This window comes from Gopherus evgoodei, chromosome 4 (genome assembly GCF_007399415.2).
Source record: "Gopherus evgoodei ecotype Sinaloan lineage chromosome 4, rGopEvg1_v1.p, whole genome shotgun sequence".
Taxonomy (NCBI): Eukaryota; Metazoa; Chordata; order Testudines; family Testudinidae; genus Gopherus; species Gopherus evgoodei.
Window position 1 is genome coordinate 47,748,615 of NC_044325.1, and position 19,811 is coordinate 47,768,425.

Here is a 19,811-nt window from a genome sequence, read left to right on the forward strand (position 1 = left end):
GCCTCACTCTCCTCTTTCAAGCCCCGTTTTCAAGACCCATTTCTTTTGCCTTGGTTTTCATAAGTGGCCTACACTGCTGTGCTCTCTCTCCTGTTGCCCAGCCCGATACCCACTTCTAATTAGTGTCAGAACTTCATTTGTGACATAAAGAGATTTTGTTTTAACCATTGCCTCTCATTTTGCTACCCCTTGTTTTCTACAGTTAGCTTCATTTTCAATGTTTGTCTGATGCAGATTTTACCTTTTTGGAGGCAGTGGCCATGCCTTGTTTACATTTCAGTAGTGTTTTGTACAGGTTTATTATAGCCCTATGTAAATATTTATCAGCACCACAATAGCTTTGGATTAGTGCTTGAGGAGAAATAGCTGAAAGGAGTGGGAGACACACTGGATTCCAGAAGGAGACTTCGCCTAGGGATGAGAGAGCATGGTGACCATTTTTATGAATCCGACACACAAGCAGCCTTATATTCATTCAAATTACACAGAAATGCTCCATATTTTTGGAATTTCCAAAGCCTAAGGGAGTTAGGCACCCAAATACCATTGAATTTTAATGCAAGCTGGGCAGCTAACTCCCTTCATCTCCTTTGAAATTTTTACCCATATTGAAATATTCTCAATCCAGAAAAAATATATAAAAGAAGCTTGTATTTACCTTGATTCTTCAGCAGTACAAGGGGCAATAACACTATCTAGACACACATTCTGGGTGCTAGCACTCTGAATGTTGAGTGAGGTGGCTGTTGGCAAATCTGACAGGTTCATTGCTTCAGCATTGCCTTGGATGACCAATTCATGTTGTGGTTGTAGGCTTCTTGAAGAACTTGGACAAAGCTGAAATTTCGGACAAAAGTCTTCTCTTTGCTGTTCCAGATTACAGATTTCTATTTGAAGATCAAAATTAACAAAAAGTTCTCCTTGAACTACTTTTTAAATTGAAGTAAAGCATACACTTAAAATAATTTATGAAGTTTTAAAACCCACCCACACTTTTCTTTGAAACAGGAGGAGGAAACATACCAATTTAAGCCCATTACTCCCTTATCCTATTGATGAAAGGAGAGGAGTGTTATCCAAAGCACTGACTCAGGAGATCAGTCCATATACAGGAGTTACTGATTTTTACTGGATATTTCACATGCAAGTCAAAATTTTCTCCCCATTTCCTGATTTCTCTCCCCCCTCAATTACTTATTAACAGGATAGATCATTGGACCTTACAGATGACCTGTTATAGCCAGGGTAAGCGTGTATTATAGCACATTATGAACCTGATTCTCGTTTACACTACGGCCTCTTGACTTCAGAGCTTACGTTAATTTTCTCCTTAGCTTTCAAAGCACCTGGTTCTACTCAGCTCTCCAGCTTTCACAGCAATATGATACTTCAGCATGTGCTATGATCATTTTGCCACCACAATTTGTGGAAGTCTACTGAAATATGCAGCCAGTGCATGTCGGTGCATTATTCACCCAGAGAGTTTAACAATATTTGCAAATCTTCAGAAGCAGGTATACTCTTAGCGATCTGTTTTGTGTAGATTAAACAGAGCCTATTAAGAGTTTCATTTCTAAAACTTCTGGAGGACTTTGTTTTTGTTTTGCGTCGTTGTTTATTATGATAGCTTTTATTCTACACATACTTGGATCAGACTCATTATTTACCCTCAAAATAGATAGAAGAAAAAAAACTGTCTATGCCCTGTTACTGTTCTATGAATAGCCTTAAAATACCCATTAAGCAAACCCGAGGTACTGTACTGCATAGAAAATAGAGAAGCAGAGACTCTAATTCAAGAATACTCTAATGAAGTAATTCCCTAAAATCTGTTGATATTGTGGGAATCTCTCTTTGCTGAGGGAGGAACAGCAATGACACACAATCACTTGCTGCAAGCTCTGCCTCAGCACTGGGACTGAAGCTTGCTCCCTCAGGTCAGGCTATCACAGTGCTATTATGGAACTTATGCAGGGCAGGCAGGACTCCCGAATCAGGTGTGCACTACTGCTCATTGTCCCATGCACCCCTGGTTTCTGACTGGCCATTCATTGAAACTGCTGCTGGATTTATGAGCTACTGGGGGAAAGTGGTTCAGCCTCTTGCTCCCTGCTACAGTACACAGCAAAGGAAGACCTCGATGTAATGAACAAGGCAGAGCAGAGACACTGAGTACAGATCTCGCCTGCACTAGGGTGTGGGATATTCTGGGTATATTCAGTCACTATTAGCTAGAGAACTAAGGTAATGGGAGTTTTTATTGCCTTTAAACCCTTATTGCTGGGTGGGGAGGTACCCCTTTTGGTTGTGTAACCACTAAAGGGAGTTCTCCTCAAACTACCTTTAATTGATTCCCTATCTACCAAAGTACACATTGAAGAATCTTGTCTGCAAATGCATTGTCTCCTCCACTTCTCCACTTTAGATACCCTTTGTGTTGCATACAAAGTAATACAAACCACCCTCCTGCGCATTGTAGGATGGGTGCTGCATACTGAAATTCGTACTTGCTCTCAATAGTTTGGTTTAATCTTGGCAATTTTTTTCTTTCTGTATCATAGCAATAGTATCCATTAACTAGTATTTATTTGAAGTACCTCAGGCAGGGATGGGTTAGTAACTGAAAGGAACTCTCCAACCACCACACACCTACTATTTATTATTTGTATTACTTTTGGGCCTTGAAGCCTCAGTCATGGACCAGGGCCCCCTAGGACTAGGAACTGTATAAACACAGGACAAAAATATGGTTCCTGCCCTAAAGAGTTTATCATCCAAATATATAACAAGCTATCAGCCTTTGTAGTTACACTGGGACAGATCAAAATATCAAGCGATCTCAGTCCTCATGCTCCACAGCATAAGGAGATCGGTAACAGGGGGGATTTTCCTTTTCCTATTTTTCAAATCTGCAGCTTTTAAACCGCAGCAACGTATGTACTGAGTTCTTGCAGGAGGATGAGCTGAACTGTACTGTTTAGGGCACTAGTAGGGTGGTGCGCTGTGATTCCCAATCCAGGAGTGGTTAGGATTGGAAATCTATGTTTCCTTTGAGTCACCAGCAAAGCCAGTCATCATTGCGATGGTTTCAAATTTGCATGGGACAGGGGCCAATCTCAGCACACAATGCTGGCAGCAAAGAGCTTTACAAAAGCAAGCAATTTTGCAAGGCATTTTTCAGCAGGATGTTTCAATTAGCTGGTCTTAGGGCCTGTAATTGATCTGGCTTGGGGGATGCTATTTTGACCTGGTCCTTCCTTGCTGGTTTTATAAGACAGAGAGGAAAAGTGGAAGCCTCTCCCTCTCAGAACTGGAAGGACTATCTGCCCAGGGGCATTAAGGTTGAAGTTGTTGCTTGTTCAATAAAGCTGCATCCTTTCTTTCCAAGGCACTATATCTGTGTCATTGTCCTCATTTGTGCATGTCTGGACCAGAGTGCTTTGAGGAAAACTTTGCAAATGCAATCAGCTTTGCTATGTATAGTGACTTTTATCAATTTCAGATATTTTTTATTCCTCAAATAAACATGACCATTTGTCCTAGCTACAGAACCACCCTCAACTCCCTAACTAATAATGTAAACCCTGGGGCTGATGCAAGATGATAACTTGGCTTATTGCTAAATTATGCAACAATATGGATCATTGCCCACCTTGGGTGTGTTGCTTCATGCCTCCTGTGAACCCTAAAGTATGCATTAATCAGCACTAGCGCACAGACACAATAGACACTAAAAGTATATGGGTAAAAAGGCTGCCTGAAAAGTGCCACGGATGGGACTCACAGCAACTTTTCAGACATTCTGGAATATATTTTCATTGAAGTGGTATCACAACATGGATTTTGACTCTTCTTGCAAGGGCCAACCAACCTTTTTTCTATATATTTCACTGCAAAGGTGAAACTAAACAGCTGATCATTAATTTATCTTGAATGAATTGCTCATTCATTTTGAGCGAAGGGGAGGCAAATGTTAAGAAGGGATATAAAGACAGATAGACAGAATTGAAGCTGACAGGTGTGTGGGGTGGAGAAAGTTAAAGGTGAATTGGTTTGTGTTGAGAATAAGATGGAGGGAAATTTAGCATGTTTAACTTGGGAGTGATGGAAAGTGAAACAAGTAGTAAACATGTAACCAATAAAATATACGCCTATCATATAAATGCACCCTTCCCCCTAGTCCTCCTCTGTCTTTGACTTTTTAAACTGTACACTCTTTGAGGAAAGGACCATGACTTCTTCCGTGCACGGAAAACACCTAGCAGTTTTTGAAAACTGCCACAGTCTAAGTTACAGCAGTCATTACTATTTCTATCATCACTGAAATGTCAGAGACATTGGGGCGGGGAAGCAGACTACTGGAGAATCCTGTAGCTACACAGACCATAAAGGAAAAGGGGAGATATACTGGTTTAAAATGGGTAATGCATAGCCCTCTGGGATTTCCCAACACTCCACTTGCTATACTCAGCTAATCAGCACTTAGTTTGTCAGGAAATATCTGGAGACCTACATATATGTAAAGGGAAAGGAAAGAACTGATTAGACAATAGGGTAGGTAAGATAGGAGTTATCTGCAGAGAACAGAAATGGCCAAGAGGGATGGTACGTGAAAATAGACAACGGAAGGAAGAGGGAAGTTGGAGAAAGACAAAGAGTAATATACATTCTGGAAAATGAACTAAGCTTTCTGGAAATCAGATTACTAAATTACAAGATCATGGGCCCATGCTGTCATTGTTAAAGGGACATTCAGGTTGAAAATCATATTAAAACCCCCATACTTAAAAAAAAAATCACCCACATTTCCATACTTATGATACCAACAGAAAGCTTAGATGGTTAAAAAAAGAACATTAACAAAACCTATGTTAACTTTTCATTATTTATTCTGTTAACACCCTCTTCCCCCCCCCCCCAGTTTGAACAACAAGAAGTCTAGTTTCACCCAGACCTGGCTTACACTTAATATGTAGGCCGACATAGACATGTCACTCAGCGATGTGAAAAATCCAAGCCTCTGAGCAACATAGCTATGCTGACCTAGACCCCACTGTAGATGGAGCTAGATTGATGGAAGAATGTTTCCAGTGACCTAGCTACAGTCGCTCAGGAAAACCCCTTCCATGAGTGCAGGCTGTGTTTATGCTATGGGGTTATAACACCATATAATCCCTATAGTAAAGAAATATCCCCAATCTGTTTCTAGTTTGCATACACTAGCACAAAGCTACAATGTTTTGGTTACAAACATTGAGCAAATATTCATTTGTTTAAAAAGAAATATAAAATCTACTCCAACCGGATTTTTTTTTAAAAAAGAAACCTTTATAATGGTATTACAAATACTTATTCCACCACCACTGACCACAATACACATATCTGATCAAATTTGAAAGTCCAGATATTTATATTAAACCAAAGACCACCAATCTATACAATGTCAAGGTGCTAATATCAGTCAACAGACCATCACCTAAAAGCTTCACTGCAATCCTTCCCTCTCATTTTTGTGGCAGTGATTGATCTTGTTACTTTTATTACTGATTTGTCAAAAAAGTCCAAACCAAGCTGAACTTTTGTGGAATAGGGGGAAAAAATTCTAAACATTTCCCATGACCTGTAGCAATCCAGATGTTCCTGCTTCAGAAATTCCGCCAGCGGTGTACATTTGGGTTGAAAGAAGATGTTTGTTCTGACAAGACAATTGCCACATCATCTTCAAGCAACATCTAACCATTTCAGCTGAAAATAGATTAAAGTGTTTGTGACGTGTCATTGCATGAAAATACAGTTATGATATGAATATGACATAACTAAGATATACTTTATGCAAGATGGCTCTTGTGAGATATCATTGGAAAGGTTATGATTTACTGAATGTGATTATCCAATTTGTATGCTTGTATCATTTATGTATCTGAAGTTAGCAATATTGAATATGTATCTGTATTTCAACTATGCTAGTTTGAGTGATGCCCACTGCTAAGAACTTCAGGTACAACAATGAAAAAGCCCAACAGTGTTGACGGCCCATCAGCGAGAGACAATGGACTGTAAAAGAGCTTAGTCTTTCTGTGAATGTGTGGGTCAGCCTGTGAAGAATGGCTACAGGGGCCCTACAGAGGCATGTGACCATGTCACCTGATGCTGGAACCCATCTTGAATTCTGTACTTTTCCACAAGAAGCTAAGGGGGTCAAACTAGGAATCAAAGGACTCCCGCCTTATGCAAATCCTAGTTAAGGGTGGGGAGTAAGGTAATCCAGTTTACATGCATCTTTCTCACTGATGTTGTCCTTTACGTGTCTGCAAACCAGAAGTCTTCAAGATTTAGCCCAAATAAATTAGTGAGAAGATGGAGAAGGACTTGGGAAATTCAGTGCAAGTAGATAATGGAAGTAATTCCAACTTCCGTTTGGCAAAATTGTAACAGGTGGCTGAAGCATTTAATACAGAATATTACTACAGGATCAACATCTCCCATTTTCAAAATAAAAATCTCAGGTTACCTCAGCTTGGGGATTTGAACATAGATTGACCTAAGTTGATCATTTTATTGACCTAATAGTCATAGTATTGAGTGTCTAAACTTGGCATTCGTCTAGGAGCATCAGGCTATTATCTTGCAACTGTCCTTTATTGAAACTCTCTTTTAACTAGGCCCTATTACGTATTTTCCTTGTGTCAGGACTATCTGAATGGATCTTAATATGCTTTTTTACTAGGATTCCATATGAGGCCTAACAGCATTACCTGTGCAGAGTTCAGAGCAGCTCCATGGGGAGGCTGGGATCTGCAGTCACAGAAGTTTAGGGACATCCGGGGGCTCAGATCACACTCAGTGTAACACTTAATTGAATCCCTTCCCCTTCCTGTAACTCCACCTAGCCTGACTTCCACAAATGACAGTCAGGCCCTTGAGAATTACATCAGGGAAAGTGCTGCGCAGGTACAGTATAACCCAATTCCCTCATCTGTTCCTAATTGTCAGCCCAGTAAAGACTGAACAGGCCACAAGGCCTGAAGACAGTCACCTGATTCACAACTGTTGCAAGTCACGGAGAAGAGAGCCCGATTAGGCTGAAGACCCTAAAATCTCTGGCAATTAACTGGGACAGGCAAGGGTCTCTTAAGGAATTCCTCCAAACACAATGTACGGCAGATTTAGTGTGGCGTTTGTTTTCTTTTGAAAAACACACACGTTTAAGAAGCTGTAGGTTGATGGCCTGTCATCTCTGCCTGTGGAAGACTCAGGGCCACACCTAGGGTCTTTATTCAAGCATAGTTTTATTTTCCAAAAATACAACTTAAGCAAAACCCTCAACACAGATGCAAGATTTTTCTTCTTTATCTCTCTTAGCCCATCTCACTTCAGAGTCGACTCTAATCTCCCTCCTGTTGCTACTCATTCCTTCTCCAAGCCATCTGCTTAGGAGTTGCCCTTCTCCAGGGCCTGCCAGAGGAGCCAGCTCCCCTCACTAACTGAGCTCTATATCACTCTTTGTAGATTCCTCATTCCTCTGACTCCTTCCCAGCTGGGTAAATAATTGAATAGGGTCATTTGATCCTTAGCCCATCAGGATCAGCTGGGAGGATCACAAGTGAGGCAGGCCCTGACTCCCCTGAAAGGGCTAGTCACTCTGTGACAGGACCCATAAATAATAATACCACCTCTTATATAGATAGCACTTTTCATCAGTAGAAATCAAAGCCATTGCATTAAAGAAGCTCAGTCTCATCCCCATTTCCAGATATGGTAACTGGGGCACAAAGACATGAAGTGAAACTTGCCCACTGTCACCCACACACCAGCGGCAGAAATGGGCATAGAACCTAGGTCTTTTGAATTCCACTCCAGTGCGCTATCTACTACCTCATTACTGGCCCTTCTCCTTGCCCCCTTCTATTCTGATGCCATATAGACATTACTCCTGCCCTAAGTTTCTCTTTTCTTTTTCATTGGCTTCATTAGGACCCTAAAAGGAACAACAAAATGGTGAATGCGGAATAATGTTTCCCTATCAAGGAATAAAGAAGAAATTCAAATAATTATAGTGGTATTCTTCCAAACCTCAGGATGGCCATAACTTTCATTAACATGCCAGATCACAATATGATCTCACACAAAAAAACCAAGAGACACATTTACAAATTTTTTATAATTTTTAATGGTTTGTGTAAAAATAATTGTCCTCAATTAAAATGAAATTGTAATTCTCAAACGTATAACTTTTCAACTACAAAAACTGCTTTGACAGATAGTTGCATCAGTACAGCACTGCAGTTTAAGGGCTGGGGCTTTTCTGGTTTTGGTTTGCATTCTCAAAGAGGTCAAAATGGTGATGAAATGGACAGAAATTCTTGTTAATGGAAATTAAGCAAGAAAGGTTTTTGCGAATAGTTTACAAAGCAAAACTTGTATTAGTTTTATTCCGAAATGTCACTTATTTCACGTGATAAACTTTTAAAATAACTTCTGAAAAAGTCAGATATCCTTTGTCTGCTAGAATATAGACAAAATTCAAAGTTTAATGGTTCATTTCTTTAAATCTTGATGGAATCTAAAGAGAACACTGAATTCTTTCTCTGTAAGCAATTTAAAGGACATCTGTGTTACTTTGAATGTGTCTTTATTTCACCTGTACTTGTTTGGAAGCCAGGCAACATCCTTGAGAAAGAAAGAAACTGAGAGAGCTTAAGAACTGTTGGAGTTATTCTGGTAGAATGGCAATTTTTACAGTTCTCCAAGGACACTGGTTATTTTAGCTATTATATTCTCTCTCTCTCATTATTAGCCTTTTACTATCTTTCTTTGTATCCAAAATGCTAAAGTAAATGTGAAGACTTAAATATTTACAAGACTGAGAATTTATTTTAAAGATGTATCAAAATTACACTATCATTATTTCATATTCACTGCAGTTAATCATGATGCAATTATTAAGGACATACTTCCTTTGGCATTCCATTCTCATGTTGCAATTATCTTTTTTTTTTTTTAAAAACCTAGCATTTGAGAAGAAACACAATTTTTGTTGGACTGATTTCTTTCTTACTCTAAAAGCATTTTTAGATTCTGAACACATCAAAATAGCAGAATCTCTAGTCAGACACTAAGTGGGATTCACTGAAACACAATGTTAGTTCTAATGGATGGATGATTGTGTTTGGTCTTTTGAAACTTTGAAGTATAGGTAAGTCTTGATCACACAAATTAATAAATCCTAAAGCTGGAGTTAACAATAACCATTACACCCAAATTCTGCAGCTTAGCCCAGCCAATTTTTCAAAAGGTCAGGTTGTGAACTGGAGAAGATCAGGGAGGTCCACCGCATAGCTTTGTTGCCAGGCATCTCTCCGTCTGGATTGTTGCAGGCATTTATTAGTATTCGTCAGCAGACTCAACAAAGCAAACAAGAAATTCAAGCACGAATAATAAAATGAAATGCTGCTATATAACCCTTTGTCATTCAGCAAATATGGGACTTTTTAGCTACATTGTTCCTAAACCTGGGTTACTACTTTAATTTTTCTCCACAGTGCTGACTGAATGAGTATGCATGTGTGTTAAATGCAGAGCTCCCTTAACAACTGCAGGACTGCCATTTAATCTGTTGGTAGATGGACCATTTCCTGTGGGAATTCTAGCTATGACTTCCAGATCCACCAAATAAATCTCAGATTAAGATTCCAAATGAAACCTGCCTTTGGCAGATAAAAAATGTCAAGATGGATATAAACAGTAAAATTATAAATTATCTAGGTGTTGCACGATGACTTTATGTGCGATTTTTGTTTACACTTTCCCTGATATCACAACTATACAAGGCATTCATCAAATGTCACACTTTCATAATATTGGAAGCATCATTAAAACTGTTTGGCTAAGGACCTTGAAGTGTTTAAGCAGTAGCTCAAAAGTATATTTGTGCAAAGTAGAAGAATAAATTTACATATCAGCAGCAGCTCATAAGGGATGGGTAAATATTCTGTTTATCTCTCATTGTAATTCAGGTTAGTTTAAATACAGGGTTTCAGGATATCATTACAGACTATACAGAGTTATTACATAATTTCCAAACAGTGACTGGCAGAGTTTTATTCATGCACACCAGTATTTATGTTTTCTAGAACAACTGAAAACATAAATGGGATAAAGTAAACCTTCCCATCTCATTTTCCTGCTGTTACTATGATACCAGATAATTACAATTTATATATGACCAGCTCAATTAGCTAAATCTTGATTATTCACAATTCCCTTTTATCTGCAGCAGGGTCATTAAGTACACTGAAAATTCTCTGTATTAACCAATATATTCAACATTCCTCATCACATTTAGATAATTAAAGTTCTATTATACTTAGAATTCTGAACAAAACAAAAACAAACTACTCTTTAAATGATTTTTTCTTTAAAGATTTCTTTTAATTAAAAAAAAAAGAATGGAAAGGTCACTTTTGGCAATAAAATGCCAATAAAAATCATTCAGAGCAAATGGCCTATTAAAGATGTAGGTGAAGTCTCTGACGCTAGTCTCCAATGCACTCCCCAGAGAACAAAGGCTGTTTTTTAATGAAATTTTTTGTTATGTCTTTGCTCATCTTACCTGTGCTAATGCAGGCCTGTTCTGGATTTAAGCTTCATACTAGATGATAATAAAATACTAGCAATGAAGGTTTCAAAAGAAGGAAACAACCAATTTTTCTTGTACCTGTGATAGTTCATCTAAAGCTGATTCTGAGGTATAGTATAAAAGATGTCTGTGGTAATAACTGCCACTACCGTGAACGCACAATTGAAGTCTTTTTAAAGTTAGCAGTACCCCCAATTTTAAAGACCAAAATGATACAAAGTGAAATATTTTAAAGGGTGCATTCACTCCACCCTTTAACCAAATAATAAATGTGCGGTACTTATAAACCACTGAGTTTTCAATTCAGGTTATAATCATTAATAACAATCTTCACAACATTGCTCTGAGAGTTCGCTAAATGTTGCAAAGCTTTAACTTTGTGTTTGGTGGGGAGCAGTTAGGGAGACTCTTACAGCCCCCATGCTCCATCCAACACACATGCAAAGAGTTTCCAATTTAGTGATTTAAAGTTTACGGGGTGGGGACTGAGTGGCTGAAGGGGGAGGGAAGGTTGTTTTTGGAGGGCAGATCAGATAATATGTGAGTTCAGTCAGACAGTCATTTAGTGTGGCTAGAAATCTAACAATCAAAGAGAACAAAATGACTCTCCCACAAAATTAAATTTACTTTCATTTTTAGATCTCTCAAACTTCAGATCCCTTCTCTCTTCCCAGGGTTCTTTTGTGGTGTCCTGTTCCACATTCCTCAACCTGAAATTTTTTTGTCTCCCTCCTTATGTCCACTGTTGCCACATTGTTTCTACCCCCTCCACCTGTAATGTTTTCTCTTGACCCTTGTGCCTCTTCTGCTTCAGACATCAAGCTGCTTATCCTGCTCCCCCTGTGCTTGCTCTTTGAGGGTCCCTTTATCCTGATGTAAGCATTAGAGTAGGTTTCCTTTCCCTGAAGGCAGAAGGAGAGGAGGAAACAGCTGTGGTTTCTCCTGTTGCAGCATTTGAAGGGAGAAGAACTGAGCCAAGCATGTTGAGTGTGGTTCCACTCTGTCCCCACACAACCACTGTACTCTTGGAGTGAGGGGCATCAGCCACTACCTCCCCACAACAGCTGCAGCAGCACTGTGTCTTTTGGAGAAAGAAGCATCACGTCAGGTCTGTACCCAGTCAACTCTTGAGCCAATTAGGGCATTGGCTGGAGGTGAGAAGCAGTTTTACAGCTGTGTCTTACCCCCAGAGCTTCACTGAGGACATTAGAAGGCTAAACTGCTAAATGGCAGTGGAGCAGAAGCTCACCATCCCAAACAGCAGAGACTCCAGCCACATTGAAGTCCCTGTAATTGCATGGCCAACTTAGAGCTTTGTGCTATCCTCATTTTACAGAGAGAGGGGAACAGACACAGAGAAGTTAAGAGAGACTAGATCAAGGTGACTCTGCAAATCAGTAGTAGATGTGGGACTAGATTCAGCAGTTCCTGGCTCCCAGACCCACATTCAGTCTGTTGGACAATTTACAGCTAACTATATAGGTGACTAATGCAATGGAAGTTTCAGAAACATAAGGAGAATAGCACAGACTTCCCTCAATGGCTTAGTATTGCTTTTCAGTGTTACATCAGGACTTCGTGTTACATTTAATTCCATTTAGAAAGAAAGAAATCATAGTAAAATCTTTATGCTACAAAATCACCACAATCAGATGGAGATTCTTACTAACATGGTCTACATCTTTCATGGAAATGGAGGGTTTTGTTTGTTTGCTTTTAATAAAAACCATCAACAACAACAGTGTCTTGGCTAACTCTTTATCCCATTTTACGTCTACAGCTGTACATATCAATTACAATGAATTTATCTGGGATTGTTGATAACTAAGGGAAGTAATTTGCAGGTGAAGTAAATGCAGTAAATACACAATATATATTTCTAAAGAGGTTTCATTTCTTAATACATTTTCAGTATGCTACAAAATGGAACAACATATTTATAAATTTACTGAAATATATATCATAATTTTGCTGACATAAGGAAAAAGAGCCAGATTTTCAAAGCTAGATACTAAAATTTGCATGTACCTAACCAACATGTGTATAACTCCCATGCATGTACAAATACATGAAGCAAATACACAGACATCACATATGTGCACACACAAAGCAGCTGTACACAAACACTGAGTATTTAAATGCATAAACCAGGGACACACAAATATATCTGAGGAACTGTATATATCTAACTATGATAATCTAGCCCGCATGTCTATTACTTCCCCCCACCCTGCTTCTGTTTTTCTGGGGGGTGAAGTGGAAAATTCTTGACCATGACAGTAAATTAGAATCAGCATAGCACACAGTAAATTCTATGGCAATTTCCACACACTGCTATGCCAATGCAACTCAAATCCAACCTACATCATCACAACCTGATTAAACTGTGGGCCTCTCAACAGCCAGCGACATGCATGCTAAATTTGCTACAAATTAAAGTACTTTTTCTGAAGCAGACAAATGTCCTCTAAGAACTAAGATGAAACCAGTGAATTCATTTTAATTGTCACCACATTAGAATTTGACACCTGATCTTTTGAAACACTGGTTCATTAGCTCACTATGCAATCTACCCCAACACGTAAAATGAGAGGGAACTATATTACTGATCTTATTCTGTGATACTTATATAACTATGGTTGAAGGTGTTAATTAAAAACTCCTATTTTCAGGATTTATAGACTTTGTGCTAATAACTTCTTCTCCAGAAAGAAACTGGACATGCAAGATTCCAGCCAGGATTATAATTTGTTTTAAAATACAGTTTTAAATACAAATAATCAGAATCTGATTATAGAAAACAGCAGTGAAAACTTTGGATACTTTTTGGGCACTCTCACAAATAAAATAAATGAGGGAGTTATTATTTACTTTATAGTAGCACCTACCCATCCAAATCAGGGATTGGGCCCTCATTATGCTGAATACTGTACACACACTTACCAAAAGACAATTCCTTCCCTTAAAGAATTTAAACTCCAGGGTTGTTTGATTAACACAATGCTGGTGACTCAAATCTCATACTTTTTTTTTTTTTTTTTTTTTTACTATGTAATCATATGGGGCAAAAGGAGTTGCTGGTCTGGTGACTATTTATGCCTATGTATCTTTGAAATTCAGTTCTTCCAATAATAAAATGTAATCTTAAAAAAAAAAATCCAAACTAAACAAAAACAAACTAAACAAAAACAAAAGCAAAAACCACAAGCTTTGTAAGTATTTGGCCCGTTAAGTGAACAATCCACTTTGCCACTTTTAAAAGCAACAAAAAAAAGGACAAATTAAGTTACCTACTTTTACAAAGTTAGTAATTCTAGATGCACAGCAAGCAGATTGTCATGATAATTTTCTCCAGTTTGGAGTCAGTGACAGAATCTCTCTTGTCATTCTTGGTTAAGAGATCAAAATTTATCTTACATATCCAAGAAGGGTTATCCCCCTCCTTTCCTTAAATCAAATAAATTCACACACAAAATCACAACATAGACAAAAAGATCACAACTGCACAAAGTATAACAAATGCGAACATATTTGTAGTTAGCAATGAAACATCCCCTGAGCCCTTCAAGCACACCTTTCAAATATAGCTCTTCACATTGGACATTACTCAATTTAAACACAAACACATATTTACCTCCAAGTAAATTTACCTGCCATTTTCCCAAATCCTGCTATTTCCTATGAATTGGTATAAAAATGTTGAATCTTGAAGTTTAGTTCATAGAAACCTATATACCTAAAAGGAGACAATGCTGTTCCAAGCCACCTCATCTGCTTTTATTTATTTATTTACTTATATTTGTGTGTTCTCCATATTTTGGTGCTTTGCCACACATTTAGGCCATCACCAGATAAAAGTTTTACATTACAATTTACAACTTCTTTTAAATTTTTGTGAAAAGTTTATACATTTGTCAGATTAAATTTTTTTTTAGAATAGACCTTAGTCCTATGCTTTCAGGCTTCATCTGGAAATGAAACAGTTTTCACTGGCCAGCTGCCAATGATCCTAAACCATTCCATCTAAGAATACTTGAGAGAAATATGTAAGAACCCACTATCCCCCTATTAAAAATGAGGTCCTGTGGACATAAACAGTAAATTTAAATTACACCCAAGACCAAAATGGTAATCCTTACACACAGATTAGTTTTTAACCCTTTCTAATTCGTACGAACAGAGGCAAAAGCATGTCTTCAATTCATGAAGATATTTATAATCCAAACAGTCTGGAGGTTTCAAAGACTGACTGAATTCCAAAACAAATTTAAAATACAGTGTCCTTATTAAACTGCTCTCTCTGAAATGTTTTATTTTCTGGAATACATAAACAAATTATCTAATGTACCATGTAATTATTAAAACTGCCATTTCTCCAGAGGTAATAACTTATCTTTCCAATCTCTTTGTTTGGTTGAGTTTCTTCTGACCACATGAATTTAACCTCAGCCATGCCTAATGGTATTTGCTTATGTTGTAAAACAGGTTCTGAATCAGAAATAGTCATTAGGATCTGTTTCTAGAAGCAAACCTATGTGGAGGGGAATATTGGAGGCCGTAAAGTATTCAATGTAGGAAGGTAAAACAGCTAAGAGGACAGCATGGAGTATTGAGGGACACAAATAATGGCAAGTTACTACTTTAATTATTCAGGAAGAATACCTGAAGTCATTTTGGATGTAGTGGGTCATCCAAAAAAATCAGATGTTCACCTTGGTTACATAAAAGGCCTTTACCTGTTACCAAGATGGCAACCAGACCAATTACACCAGTAAAGTACCTAGGCTCTTACTACTGGAAAACAGTTTCAGGGCGTTATTTGTTTGAAATAATATTGTTTTTCAATTTAAACCAAAGTGATGACAAGGAGCTCTGTATGCCCAACAGATCTCAGTAAATCACAACATAAAAACTATTAACACTGTTAATAGCAAGTACCTCTTTCTTAACTTTCCTATGGATACAAATGAGTAAGAATCATACGATTTGTAAATTACTAATTACAACTTAATTCTATGTTATGCTATGCATGCTTTCATCTTCAATATTTCATAAAATTAGATAATATCTTTTATTGGCCCCACAAATACATAAAACATTTGCATGAAATAATGTCCTTTCCTAAGCAATATAAAAGTTTGAAATCTTTTCATCAGAAGTGATTTCAAAAAAATGGAACTCATTAAATAGCCAGCAGTTTTTTTAAAGATTCTGTAAGCTATGAAATTAATACCATTTCTTGAAATTTGACAGAAAATGTTTAATGCACAGTGATTTTAAGGTACTCGTTAGCTCCTTTGGAACAGTTAACCTTTTGAACCTTTCTTAGGGTATGCTGACCCCTAAAGGTCTAAAGGTACTACATTTGAATTAGCTACATAAAATTGAAAACATAGTATAGTGAAAGACCAGTTTTCCACTTAGCTACTGCACTGGGAATATTTCTTAAGTATTTGGTTCAGAAATATTTTTCAGCTATCTCACCACGCATTCTACATTACGGGGATTAAAATATGCCTGTAGATTGTTTTTACATACAGTATCACTCCTAGAAAATTATGAATCTCCAGACCAGTAAGAAGCAAGTCCCCTCCCCCAAGACTGGTTTTATGGCATATTTGAAATTTATTCTCTTTGGAGAAACAGTGAGGAGGTGAAAGTTTGGGTCACAGATACATGAGGTGCCACTAGGGGCTGTCACAGCAGAGGTCTTTGCGGTTGAGGCCATTAGTGGCCTGATTCTTCTCTGCCCCACTCTTCCCAACCCTATCTCTGTGCCCAAAGTAATGGTCATTTCCCTGTGAGCATCTTTCTTCCATGAGACACTTGGATTCTACCTCCCACATCCTTTCCTTTCTTCAAGATATATGGGCCACCTCATGTCTTACCATCTCTCCATTAGACCCCTTAGGCATTCTGTTCCTACAAAGGATCTAGCCCATTCATGTGATATCATCTTACACACTTAATTCTCATGCAGTTGCCCCACGAGATACCCCCTCCCACAGAACTCTCTGTGTCACCACTGAAAAGACATACCTGAGAACTCCTTTGGTTCTTTCCAATATAAGATGACTCTTCCCCAACCCAATCAGGATGTCAACATTGCAGCTGGAAAACTTGCACTACCTCAGCTAGAACTAACATGCTAGAAATAGCTGTGTGGACGTTGAGGCAATGGCAGTGGCTTGTGCTAGACCCTGGACTTCAAGACTGCCCAACCCCTCAGGTCCAAGCTTGGTTGGTGAGCCCAAGCCCCTGCCAGCACAACAACATCCACCCTGATATTTTTAGCATGCTAATTTAAGCAGAACTATTGCAAGTCTGGCTATCTATGCTGGGACTCATACCTCACAGATGCAGTGTAAACATATTCTAAGAGCCCCAACCCCTAACAAGGTGCCAAGTGCCCTCAAACCCCCATTGAAGTCAACAGAGGTGACACCGCACATTGTTGGATCAAATGCTACACTGTCATGTGATTTGAACTAAGGTAATATTAAGAAATTATTTAATATTAATAACAAGATTTTGATTCCCACCAAAATGAGGGTCTGAATAACAGAAAAATACCATGACTCTTAATTTTAAGATAAACTTTTTTTTTTATTACATTCGTGAAAAAACTAAGTTAGAAAGTAATGGCACTTTGGGGGCGAGGGCTCCTTTTGTTCTGTGTTTGCACAGAGCCTAGCACAATGAGGTCCCAGTCCATGACTAGGACTCCTTAGAACTACAGTAATACACATAAGTCATAATAATGCTGAATATCATAACTGAGAGTTTAACTGAAGTCCCTTAACATTGCAAAACACAGAAAAGCTATAGTAATCTACAAAAAACTACATTGGTTGAAGATTTACACATTTTTTCTTTCACGGAAGTTTTAAAACTTGATTTTAAAAGACGTAATCTTGCAGCTGCTTTTCTTTCACCCCAAATGTTTCCAAGAGGCAGAGCAAAATGATTGGAAAAAAAAAGTCACTTCAATATATCGGCAAGAACAAATACATTCCAGTCAGTACCTAGCACTGGTACACCACCTGGGGTTACGCATTAACACCTTAAAAGTCCTTACCTTTTGACCAGTCCTCCATTTGTACTTCTGAACTTGTTTGATCTGGCACTCACTCTGGTTTTTGCTCCAAGATTGCAGAGCTAAAATAAAGCCAACTCTAGATAAATAAACTTGAAACAATATATTAGAACACACCTATACCTACCCTTTATTTGACAGAGAATTTACAAGACAAATGATTTTAAAAATATTTATAGTAGGACAATAAACTCTGTGTATTTTAACAGTTAATGCTAAGCTACGTTTCTCAGTAAAAGATTTTTTTCTTCACACATTTAGTTTATATAATGGTTTATTCAGCTTTCTGATGCATTTTATGCCTTTGTTCAAGTATTTATTAGTTTGCCTCCTTCTTCAAGTCCTGATCTTGCAAACACATGCTACCAAGTGCAGCATTTACTACAGCAAGAAGTTCCGTTGAAGGCAAAGGCATTGTTCACCACTGTGGCAAGTGCTACTCGTGGTAGTAAGCACTTGTGGAATTGAGTCCTTGAGCTGTTTGTAATATGCTTGTCTTTGTGAATTTCATGAGAAACACACAAAATAACCAGGCACCTTTTCAACTTGTACTTTAAGCTTGTATTTAGGAAGACAATTCAAACCTCTATAATAAAAAAACTGCACTTTATATATATTTCCTTTTCCATATTACATACTGTAATATAAAACTAAACTCTTCAAACAGTCATGACAATATTTAATTACAATTTATGGTAAACTTACTGTCTTGAAAAGACCTTTTATTTCTTTAGATTTTCATAAACTATTTAATATGATGGAGTTTTAAGACTCTCTCTATAAAACATTTTATTTCATTTTTACATACAGCATATTATCTTACGATATTTTGTCTAAACATTTCACCATACACTTTATTTGTGAGCTTTGCTTTTTGTTTAACATCTAAGTTTACCATAAACTTTAATATTTACTCTAGCGTCATTTTTAAAATTATCTATAGCAACAGCAATTTTTTACCCTTCAAGCACAGGTGTTGGTGGTGTATTCTGCATTTGTCTAAATACAGTGTGAAAAGGTAATGTATGGGCTAATGAAAATGCACAGGGAATTACCATATCTGCAAATAAATCTGATGTACTGTGAACAATCTTAAAAGTGAATGTATAAAATCCAGTAAATGATACCAAGATAAAGGTTTCTCTTCCCTCCTTCCCCCCTTACTAGTGAAGAAGCAGCAGTGGTGAGGGGGAGAGTTTTCCTTCTATCTTACATAAAAACCTGAAGGGCCTGTCATTTTTAAGTTGAGATTATAAAAATTAATTCTGAAGACCACTGATAAGATTTATAGAGACTAACATTTACAGTGAACATTCAGGAATTAGTAGTATCTCTAGCTCATATTTGTCCTAAGTGTAAGTGTACATGATGAAAGCAGCGCAAGTGTTTATTTGATGTGCCTGCTTCTTAAGAGTGAAAGAAAAGATAACTTTACTGCATACCTAGAACAGTGAGTGCCTTACAAAAGTCCTCAAACGAAGCTGTAAGCTTCTTCTTTTTTGATTGTGTATAAGTGTGCTGATTTGGAGTTGGCAACCTTTTTCTAAGTTCCTCATTTACTTTTGGATTAGGTGAAAATATAGAAGGTTATTAATATCAAAGAAATATGTTTCAGTCAATGAAGCCATTTCCCTACATATTGCACAAAAAGATTCATAATAATTGCAGTATTTTAATAAGATATTCATATAGCAAGACATGAAGAAAATACAGTCTTTAATAACCTCCAGAGTATTTTAAAACATGTCTTAGAGCCTTAATGCGGCTAGTAATATACTATTTAAAACCATAATTTTATCCCTGTACAATATACAGTCATTCTTCCTCGCGATTTACCCAGCTAATGAATGCCAGCAATTAGTAAAATGTAATCCCATTGCACAATCATTTTAATGCTTTTAGCACTCAGAAAAGTAAACATCAAATTAATACTGCTCAAGCCATATCAGATCCTAGCTGGAAGCAAGCAATTATAGTTCAGCTCCTCAGGTGTAATTAAATGATTGGAATGATTTAGTTCCATAAATGCAAGTTAATTCATAAGCAAGCAACAAATATACTGGGAGTAATTACAAG

At 37.6% G+C, this 19,811-nt stretch overlaps 1 protein-coding gene across 9 annotated transcripts in view; it reads right to left on the reverse strand.

The window, feature by feature from the left end:
* Positions 1–19,811, reverse strand: part of MIPOL1 (mirror-image polydactyly 1) — a 290,064-nt gene that overhangs the window by 204,441 nt on the left and 65,812 nt on the right. For 5 of the 9 annotated variants that reach the window (XM_030559240.1, XM_030559238.1, XM_030559239.1 and 2 more), the window contains 2 exons: positions 17,718–17,797; positions 659–887 (listed from right to left, as the gene is read on the reverse strand). The exons of 1 other annotated variant lie outside the window; for it this stretch is intronic. In XM_030559240.1, the coding sequence (XP_030415100.1) occupies positions 659–887; positions 17,718–17,736 (248 nt within the window). In that variant the 5' untranslated portion in view covers positions 17,737–17,797. Of the gene's footprint in view, positions 1–241; positions 412–658; positions 888–17,717; positions 17,798–19,811 lie in introns of those variants that run through there. 3 more of the 9 variants (XM_030559245.1, XM_030559246.1, XM_030559241.1) reach the window with 3 other exon arrangements.